At 41.0% G+C, this 10,859-nt stretch overlaps 1 protein-coding gene across 1 annotated transcript; it reads right to left on the bottom strand.

The window, feature by feature from the left end:
* Window positions 1-2,759: 2,759 nt before the first annotated feature.
* Window positions 2,760-9,021, bottom strand: STMP1 (short transmembrane mitochondrial protein 1). The gene is made up of 3 exons (XM_066550105.1): window positions 8,913-9,021; window positions 5,735-5,788; window positions 2,760-3,222 (listed from the first exon to the last, which is right to left on the bottom strand). The coding sequence occupies exons 1-3, from the start codon at window positions 8,925-8,927 to the stop codon at window positions 3,142-3,144; spliced, it is 150 nt and encodes a 49-aa protein (XP_066406202.1). The 5' UTR covers window positions 8,928-9,021; the 3' UTR covers window positions 2,760-3,141.
* Window positions 9,022-10,859: the final 1,838 nt, after the last annotated feature.

The raw sequence follows: 10,859 nt of genomic DNA, 5'->3' as shown, positions 1-10,859 counted from the left end.
GTGGGCATGTCCGCAATACCAACAGTTTTGTCCCTACACACAGCAAGCAGAACATCTCTTTGTTCACAGTGCCTAAAGTTACTTTTGATCATTCTTCCCCTGCCAAGAAACTTTCTGGCTTGATTTCTTCCCAGGGCTTTAGCTGCTCTGCACCTTTCACTTGCACTCATCTTCTAATCCTTTGCACTTCATGCTTCATCCACCAGCATCTTCCAATTGCTTTGCTGCTCAGCAACATGAGCAGCAAAATCACTCTCTGCCTTCCTAATGCTGACTCCTCAGCTCTGCTCAGTTCCCACCACACCTTGCTATCCCAGAGATCTCCCAGGGGATATGAACATGGGACATTCTCATTTGTGAGAGACCAGCAGCTGGCATTCCAGCCAGCCTTAGGGAGACCTGGGATTACTCACAAATCAAACAGGGTGCCCAGCAATGCTCTTCAGTAAGAACAGCAAGAGCACGAGGTATGTAAAATGGCTCTTGCACATCTCAAACAATATTTCTTCAGAAATACTTCCAGGAGGCATAGCTTGTATCTCATGAGATTGGTACAGAGGCATTTGGAGTGAACTCAGGCAAGGACACATAGGCATTTGAAATGGACATTCACAGAGTCCACGTTAAATGGGAAACTTGCTCCTAGGTAACTTCATGGAGCATCCATCTTTTGTGCTCTGCTATGACACCAGTGCACCCAAAGCATTCTGAGCCACCAGATGCAAGACCTGCTTAAAGCACTCATTATCTGTGCTCACCCTCTGAAAGGTAAGGTCAAATTTTAGTATCACCTAGGACAACCTCAGGCTAGGTCAAATGTGTTATACAGAATTTGCAAAGTCCACATCAGCTGTGTTATGTTGTCCAGATTTACAGTTTACTATGTGGGAGGAAAAAACCCAGCTTGAGCTAAAATGGAAAGTGTTGCTAATAGTGTGAAACACCTCAAAAATCCTGTCTTTAATATTAATGAGCAGATATTGTTTCCACAGCCTTACAGCTGCAGCTTTTCACTTACTAATATGATAGGAAAAAAAAAAAAAGAATTCTAACATCTGCTTGGAATGCTTAGCTGAAGAGTCAGCTCCAAAAACACTTTTAGAGTAACTGGCCTGTTTGGCAACAACTACAGAGATTTTGAACATTATCTCACTTCTCATCCTGATGTAAAGAAAGGGAAGAACATAAAATATGTTTGAGCAAAGAAATAATCCAATTTTAAACACTAATATAATTTTACATGACAAGCAAAGAAAAATGAATGGGTTAGACACAGTATTTTTCAATGCTCAAGAATAGGAAAGGGAGGGGAGGGAGAGGAAGTTGGTGGAAACTTAAGTTCATCATGTTCATGAAAAAATCAAAACAGCCGTGCAGCACTATCACTCTAGGGAAACACTTTTGGGCATGGAAGAAAATCCTTTCAGTCAGGTCTGAAGTCCGAAGGTAATGGAAATCTCTCTGGGTATCTTCCATACATGCTGCTACCACAGGGCTTCTGATAGCTGGGTTCAGGTAGTACAGCCATTTCTCCCTGTCAGAGTTTCTGGGAGTGTTTCCTGTGGAGAATATTGGTTGTATCACTACTAAGATTGTCTGACTTGAGTTGTCTTTAAACTTCTCAAATAATCCTCTAAAAAGACTGAAAGCTTCTATGTAAGCTACACATTTCAGAGCAGAGATGAAAAGAAGGATTTAAAATTACAGGTGAAATATTCCTTATATATATTTATATTATAAATATATATAGAATATATATGGAACTTCTTCTATATGTATTCTTGAAGAAGAAGAAGGAGAATCTTTGTCTCAGGGATACTTTCCTCTGTTTCAGGAATGCATTGTGGAAGAACTCTGTCACCACCAAACTCTGGTGAATGATGCAAGTGTTTGGTGTATGGTACTCTGTAAATGTGTCTTTACTGATCCAGTGAGAACCCCTGAACTTGGGAGTCCACTCAGATATATAAAAAATTAAAGGCTTTGGGGTAAAGAGTGAAAATTACAATGGGTACATAGAGTTCTGTACTTTAAAGCTTTGACACTATGTTTATATCAAACAGCACATTTCACTGACAAAGCAAGACAATTAGTGCCCAGAGCCTGGGTTCTTTTCCTTTTGAGTGCCCCTAGACCTGTCTAATGGACTGAACACCCATTAGAGATCAAAGCACATCTTCTGATTTAGTCTCTTCTGAGAGGAAAACAGACCACATGGTCCATGTGCGTTTCCTATGATGCAAATGAAAACACAGTGAAAGGACAAACCACTTTGAAGGCACAATCCTGATCCTAATTAAAACATTAATGGAGAAGCACTCTAGGTATGCTTTAATCTAGAGCCTGAACAAATGGAGGTCATTCTCTGTGCTTGTCTGTAGCACTTCATCACCAAGCATTCTCAATAAGAACAAGAACGCCTTCCTGGCACTCTTCTGTGTTCTTCATGTCCTGCAAAAAACTGTCAAGGGCACTCTGTCATTGAAACCATGTTACAGAGTTGACAGACCTCTTCCATTCCATTCTTGAATTAATAAAATTGACATCTCTTCAAATCGTTGCAATTTTTTTTTTTCAGAATTTATAACAGGATTTTTGCAGAATTATGGTTTCAAGCAGAAGACAAGAGTTTTACAATGGATATGTGTTTTCTTACACACTAGGGGTTTTAAAGGCTGCTTTTTTTGCTTTGCTTGTGTGTGTGGCTTAAGGACAGTGAATAACCACTGCTCACAACAAATGACAAGAAACTCTGAAAGTTACTTCTTGATGCATTTAATTTCTTTTGTGCTGTTCTAAGAGCTAAGATATTATCAAGTGTGAGGTTACAATTGTAACAGGACCAAAAGCACTCCAGTTGGATCAGGTAAAAACAGGTTACAAAATATTAGGAAAAGAAATACTGAAAAATACAAATGATATCATCCAGTCACGCATCAGTTGCAAATCCAAATTCTGAAACCCTTGAAAACCAGTCCCAGGAAAAGTTCACAGCCACCCTTTCAAAAGGATATTCCAGTTCTAGGAGACTAAGAGTGGAGCAACCTCCCATGCCAACCCTCTACTTGACCTTTGCTGCCTGAAAGGTAAGAATTGCATCCTTGCTGCACACACAGAGTTGACCTGGGGAACATTTCTCTTTCAGGACTTGTCATTAGGAGGTTTCTTCTTGGCTTCCACATCCTTCTTAAAATCTTCCAGCTTCTTTGCAATGTTAGGAATCTTTAAAGACAAAACAAAACAATCAATCCCCACACTACAAAAAATCTGTGGCTATGTGAGTTTCATCAGGAAAGACAATACCATACACAAAGCAAGAAATTCCATAAAGTTTAAACTGGTTTTTAAAAGATATTTCCAGTATCTGTTACCTTGCACAGAGATTAAATCTAAGCAGTATCAGGCAAACAGCAGATGAGAGCACCTCACATGAGGCTTCAGGAAATACTTAGATTATTAAGGCTATAAGTCAGTGGTGATGGGAACAGGAGGAAGGAAAAAGGATCACCTAACAGGAAATTTAGCATGACCAGTCTGGCTTCCTGACTGAAAGAAGACAAACTCCCAAGAATAAGCAGATTTAAACACTGATGCACAGGCTTTCAAAGGGGAAATTAGATTGCACTATACTGGTCATGTCCCAAGAGAAAAGAGACGTTCAAGAGCGTCAAATATGTTCTCAAGAAATTTATTAAGAAATATTTCTCCTGGTTCATCTGGTGGGAAACCAAATTCCTCACTGGGGAGTTCTACTGCATTGCAAATTGGCACCCTTTTGCAGTTTCACACTTGAATGAAAATTCAATTTACTGCTTGTGAGCTCCAAATCTTCAGCTTTCTCTTACAAATAAAATAATTTTGATAAAATAATCCAACAGTAAATTTTGATCACTTGAAAGGGAAAAAAAGCTGAAGCTCTTAATAGCAAAGAAAAAATTATGACTAGCTAAAACTGGGGAGTGATAATGTATGATTTTACAAAGTAATGTATGATTAAAACAAAATTAAAGCAAATTTTCCACTCTTAGCTGTGAAAAAAAAAATCCTGGGTTTTCACTTCGTATGCAACCTGACCACAGAGCAGAAGTTAATCCAAACAGAATGCTGTTCTCTTATTGAATAGTCTGAGGCTCACAGAACTGGTAACAAGCTCCTCTCACCTTCCTTTTCAGAATGAAGCTCTGTTTGAGAAAATGAAATTAAGAGCCCAGCCTGTAACTTGCCTGACATTTAAACTAAACCAAGAGAACTCCACCACTGTCAGCAGAACCCTCCATGTACTTATTACTAAGCACATTGTGTGTACAGCTGCAGAATTAGGACCTCATTATGACAAGCTTATATTAAATGTCACCTCAAACCAATCATCCTTAACACCAGCAGTAAAATTTCCATGTTCATGCTGCAAATCAGTGTTGCATTTCCAGGGAACTTCTTGCAGCAAATCAAAAGCCTGAGTCCCCCTCTTGTGGCAAAACTTTATCAGTGCTGCCAGAAAAGCACCATTCAATGTTTGTGATACATATTGATACATCCAAATATATTGTTATGATTACATTTTTGTAACACTGTAAAACCTGTATTGGACAGAAACAGCCTTTCATTAGTCCTTTAACTGGACTGACTGACAGGAAAAATCACCAAAGTTTGTGCATAAACAAAGAACAAAATGTAAGATTTTTTTCTTAAGCAAGATGATTTCAATACTGAAGATGAGAGGAAAGCAAAACATAAATGCCACCAAAGCCTCAAAAAATTTGTGTTTTCTTTTTTCTATTAAGGCTAATACAGATTGCCTAAGAATTTAAAAATTTTTATATGTTAAATGTTATTAACTCCTCCGGCCAGTATATAAAGTGGCACTGCTCTTACAAGGGATTCTGCTGACTAGGCAGAAAGTAAAAGCATGTTTTGAAGGCTCAGCTTGAAATCTTTTTCCTCTGCCCTCTCACATTGAAAACTGTTAACTGAGAACTAAAAGAACAAAGTTCTCTTTCTTTTCTCACTGTGAGAAAAGGAGGAAATAAAAATTGCAGGTCAATACACTTTTTGAAGTAGGAGAAAGTATCACATTTACAAACAAAGCTGGCAAAACTTATTTTCATTATAGGTCCAGAAGAAAAACATTTCACACGCTTTGAGGATTTCTATTAACAGTTATACTAAGAGGAGAACACTGTAAGAAGACAGGCTGAGACAGGAAACCAGTATTTACTGCTGGTAAAATCCATGAGCAATTGATAAACCTTTTCTGTTTCTCCTGTCTTTGCCTGAGGAAGGCTGGGCTCTAGGACTGAACAGAAGTTTAGGCTTTAAGCACTGCACTACCTTAGATGATGTTTTGGTTACACTTTTTTTTTTTTTTTTTTTTTTTGCAATTAAGGTTGGAAAAACCCTACAAGACCACAGAGTCCAACCTTTGAACAATCAGCACTTTGTTAACTAACCAGAACATTAAGTGCCATGTCCAGTCATTCCTTTAACACCTCCAGGGATGGTGACTCCCTGGATGACTTCCCTGTGCTGCCTGTTCCAATGGCTGACCACTCTTTCAGTGAGGTAATTCTTTCTGAAGAAGTCTCAGTTCTCCTGTAACTCACGTGAGCATGATCTGCATTCTGTTCACATAATATGAACCATCAAAATAAAGGCTGATTAAATTCTAATTGAGGGAAAACAGTCATTTATTTTCAGTTCAGGACAGGTGTACCTCTGAGAACAGCCAGATACTCACATCATAGTTCTGAGCCAGATACATCCCAACCACGTTGCCAAGAGTAAAACCAAGCTAAAAAGGAAGAAAGGGAGAAGAGTTAACATCCTTGCATCAAAAGCTTATTGGCTAAAATAAAGAAAAAGGGATATTGCAAGTTTTAACTCCACTCCTACGTAATTTCTCATCTTTCACCCAGAGAGGTGCAATTTTCCCCATCTTCCTCACCAGAAACACCTTGCCATCATTTCCAAAATACCACAGAGTTTTGTTATTCAATCCACATCCCCAAGACTATTTGGATCAAGCTGTGTTCATCCTTGTAAGGTTCTCTGCACACCCACAAAGGCAGTAACTCCTAAAAAAATAGGGGAGACAGCAGCAAGGACCTACACATCACAGAACTCTTGGTCCATGATGGGAAAGCCTAAAGCAATACCCCACTAGAACAGTGCTCAGTGTTGGAAAGGGACATACATGTCTTAGGAAAAAAAACCCAAAACTTCACAACATGAACTTAAACTGATGTAAACCTGCTTCTTCTCTTCTGCAGCAACAGCTGGGCATCTTCCAGACAAACCCTTCTGACCCCAAGAGATTAGTTCTCAGCCAAATCCACTCTGATCTAGGGGCTCCTCCAAGGCAGTATAGTTGGCTGGAAGCTGGGCACAACCTGTTCTGACAACTGTGCAAACTTATAGTTGATGAAGGGAGTCCATAAAAATGCACCCTGGAAGGAGAGCAAGAGTAAAATACAAGCACAGTTTCTGGCCCAGACTCTGTCTGCCAGCTGAGGAAAATCCTCAAGGCTAAGAACAATTGTAGAGTGAAAAAAATTCCTCTCTACAAAGGCAGGTGATGAGACTTTCACTCAGCAACTGCTAAATATCCTACATTTTATTTTTGTTTTTACACTTCAAAAAAAGTCTGCCCTATACCATGAAATCTCATTTAACTATTTTGAAAGGGGGCACTACTAATATTGTGCTTTCATCCATTGTTAGTAGACAAATCACTCTTTGTAAGAGCTGAGAACAGTTCTATTTTACAAAAATGTTATTGCTCAGGGTCACTGCTGTCAAAATAAGACTATTTTAAGAAAAATAAAACCACAGTCCACAAAACAACTTTGCCAGCATTTACTGACCAGACATCTTTTCCAGGCCCAAAGCAGCACTGCTCATCTTTTCTGTGATCCACATTCCAAAAGCAGCACTGGTGAAAATCTATCTATAGAAAACTAAAATTGGCTGAGAGCTATCACATGAACTCTGACTGCAAATTACTTCAGTATTTTCTTAAACCCATTTTTGGTCTTATTACTTATATTTATTATATCCTTCTATTCCTATAATTATTTTTTTTAAACTTAGCTTTAACAATTTAAGAAGAATTAGTCCTGTGTGTACTGTCCTGCTTATCATATGCTCTTGTAGTTTCAATTATCAGCTAAGTAGGTACTGTGGGAGATACTGACAAATAATGCACTGATGAAAACCAGACCTGTGGTTTCTCTTAATTCAGAGTATCACTCTCGAAGAGGAGAATTTCCTGTATCTTTAGCAGGGTCTGGGAAGCCACCTGGAAGCACAAACTAGATCCTTGTTTATTAGCAGTGTTCTAGGCTTTTAACCCAGAACCTCTTCAATATATGTCATATTCTGTTGAGAGACAACCCTTACTCAGTAGAGAGAGTACTGAGATTAGCACTCCCTTAAAGTGTACTCCTTTATTGGAAAGTCCAGCACTGCATCCACCCAGTTACATTTATTTTTAGACCTGACAATTCCAACAGTGGGGGAAAAAAAATCACTACTTAAAACTTCAATTATATGGAAAGCAAAACACACAGCCAATGAAGATGTGCATATTCACTAAAAACAACAGGACTGATGAGGGTTCAGGGTCTTCCAGTTTCCACCCAGCATTTTGAGGTGCTTTGTAAACAAATGGCTTATTCAAAGCTTAACTCTGGACTGCAAAAACACAAGGTTTGTGAGATTATTCCTTTATCTCTCTGCTACAGTCCTAACCAGGGAGAGCAAGAGTCAAACATCCAAACTACACCCAAGCAGGGAAGAAACCCAGAATTAGTATATCTTTTGTCTAACAGTCATGCACTGATGAGAAGTTGTAATTATAAAGTATTTTCATCTACAAAAAAACCAAACAAAAAAAAAAATCCCTATTAGCAGAAAGCAGTACAGCTGATAAACACAGAAACTTTGAGAGATGCTAACCATATTTAGCCTTACTGAAGGTTTCCATTCGGGTGCAGAGGGGATTATAAACAGCTACAGAAATGACTGAGGCTTTCATACTTGTTATTATGAAGCTGGGATGAGAAATAGGCCTCATTTATTTATTTATTTATTATATAAAAACAGGCAAGACTATCCCAATTTACAACAGGCCATCATTTCTTGCTCTGCATCACTTGCTATGAAACTCACTGGCCTGCTGCATTATCTCACCCCAAAGCAAGATGAAGTCTAATATTCAGTCTAATAATTCTGCTGTTCTTCGGGGCAGTAATGAAACACGATCCCTCGCTTTAATTTCCATATATAAAAACCCACATCTCCAGCGGTACACTTTTAAGGGTGCACAAAACGGCATAGGCTGCTCTCACTATGAAGGAGGCATTTATGCTTACACAAAGAAATTTGAGCAGCAAGGAGAGCATCACCGTGAGCAAGCAGAATCTCCAAGGCAAATTAAGGCTTGGAGGAAAAACAAGCGGTGCAACTCCATTTTCAGAGCAGCTTTACGGCACCGTTCTGCGAGAACAAGGGGGACGGGGGGGAAGGAGGAGGAGAAGGGAAGCCGCCCAAGGATGGGGCGCTGCCGGCGAGCCAACACCGGGCACAGCCGTCCCGGGGGCAGGGGCCGCGGGGTGGCGGGACACGGGGCCGTGCTGCGGCCGGACACGGAGCCCCTGGGTGGCCGGACAAGGGGCTGTGCTGTGGCCGGACACGGAGCCCCTGGGTGGCCGGACAAGGGGCTGTGCTGTGGCCGGACACGGAGCCCCTGAGTGGCCGGACAAGGGGCTGTGCTGTGGCCGGACACGGAGCCCCTGCGTGGCCGGACACGGGGCCGTGCTGTGGCCGGACACCGCGCCCTTTCCCCTCAGCCGGGCAGCGGCCCCGCCGTGCCATGACGGCAGCGCGGCGCCGCGCCTCAGAGCCCAGAGCCTTACCAAGAACTGCAGCATGGTGCCCGCTGCCCGCGCTGCCGCCCCGCCCGACAGCCGGGGAAGTGAGGCGGGCGGTGGCTGCTCCCCTTCCGGGCCCGCCCTCGCCGCTGTGGACTGGGGAAGGCTCCGGCCCGGCCTCCGGCCCGGCCCCGCCGCGCCCCGGCCTGAGGGGGAGCCGCGACCGCGCCATTCCCGGCCCTCCTGAGGGGCTGCGGGGGGGTGCCGAGCGGTGCCTGTTGTTTGGTTTTAGTTTGTTTTTGTTGGTGTTTTTTTTTTTGTTTGTTTAGTTTGCATGAGTAGTTGTGCTTTGTGAATCACTTTGGGTTCAGCTTCTTTTAATGGCTACACTTAATTCATTGGGATTTGGGCAGTAAATCTCAGGAAGAATTCTCTAGCTGCGAGGCAGTAAGAGATCGCAGGCTTTATCGCAATTTATTTCAAAACTCTTCCCCCCCCCACCCCAGCAAATTTTCAGACAAAAAACCCTCAAAAAATAAAAAAACCCAAACACCCAAACAAAAAACCTAACAAAAAACTCTCAAAAAACACACAAGAAAACAAACAAACAAACAAAAGCCCCCAAAAAACAAAACCCCAAACAAAAAAAAAACCCCACCCCAAACAAAACAAAAAGAAAACTAAACAAAGCCCCCCCCATGAGATAGGTATATGTTTGAGCTCTTGGGAAACTCTACCCTGAAAGCAAGTTAACTCAGATTGCATCTCAGTTCCCAGAAAGCCCCAATGCTCCATCTAACAGAAAATTTGTAGCATCTTCCTTTCTAAGGAAGGGACCTTGGTGAAGTAAAGTATCTCCTACCCACTTCAGGAAAAAAAAGCACAGAAAGATACTAAGTAACACCCCCTTTTTTTTTTTTTTTTTTTTTTTTTTTTTTTTTTTTTTTGTCCTGCAAAGGACCTGCACTTGAGACCACTTTCTCTTGAATTTCAGGATGTCCCAAAGCTGTTGTGTTCTTCACTCCCTGAGAGAGAGCTGACAGCTGGAAGTGACACAAAGATTTGAATAGACGTGGCACAAGAGCCAGGGCTGGACTTCCTTGCCCTCTGGAATGACTGACTCTTCCAGGGGTCTCTCAAATGAGCTTTGTTCTGGAAAGAAGAACAAATGAGCTGCTAAAAACTATTTTCCTAATACTGAAGCCTTCTCCATGTGGAGGATCAGAGCCCTGAGATAATATTAGACTCTAGCCTGAGCACATGTCAGAAACCAGATGGGGCAAACAAGGCTTTTAGTAGTTATAATGCCTCCACAGTATCATCACAGGGAAATAAGGCTCATTAAATATGTTGTTATTATACTTAGGCTATAATAAATACAACATGTGTTCGACAGTCTTGGCTCAACATTACTCTACAGGGTTATTTTCCTACATGCCATAAATTTCCTCTGTGACATTTAGAGGACTGCCAATTTTTTTTTCCTTTAAAGTAAAACTATTCCATTTGCATCAGCCAATGCTGAATCATTTTGGGTCAGAGAGTGTAGAGGGTGGTGCTGTGGATGGCATACGTTAATGAAAGGAAGAGCTCACTCTGACAGCTTTCATTGCAACAATTATGTTTTTATAAATGGGGTTGTGGGAGAGAGAAGCTAAACCAAAAGCCCCAAATAAACAACCTAAACCTACTTTTTTTACTGCTAGGGTAGACTTTCTCAATGTTATCTACTATACTCTGGTATTCTGCAAGTACAATCAAGCCCGTGAGGCATGCAGAAAGCTTGTTTCTCAGGAAGTACTGGCTACTCAGCATTATTCTCAATATTCTCTAAATCATATTGAAGATGCATTCATGTTGATTTAATATTGTTTTTTATGGAGCATGTGCAGTACATATGTACTCCACTCTATGGAAAGTGAGAATACCTTTTTTAAAGGATAACATTTAATTTACCCTGCTTTTACAATAAATTTGCTGGGTTATGAACAT

The sequence above is a fragment of the Molothrus aeneus genome, chromosome 5 (assembly GCF_037042795.1).
Source record: "Molothrus aeneus isolate 106 chromosome 5, BPBGC_Maene_1.0, whole genome shotgun sequence".
Classification (NCBI taxonomy): Eukaryota; Metazoa; Chordata; class Aves; order Passeriformes; family Icteridae; genus Molothrus; species Molothrus aeneus.
The sequence above is the reverse complement of the archived record's forward strand: the minus strand, read 5'-3'. Positions and strand labels throughout refer to the sequence as shown.

Coding starts and splice junctions, on each gene's coding strand:
- STMP1 (XM_066550105.1), bottom strand. Junction 3,223..5,734: donor ATCTGGCTCAGAACTATGAT/GTGAGTATCTGG, acceptor TTGTCTTTAAAG/ATTCCTAACATTGCAAAGAA.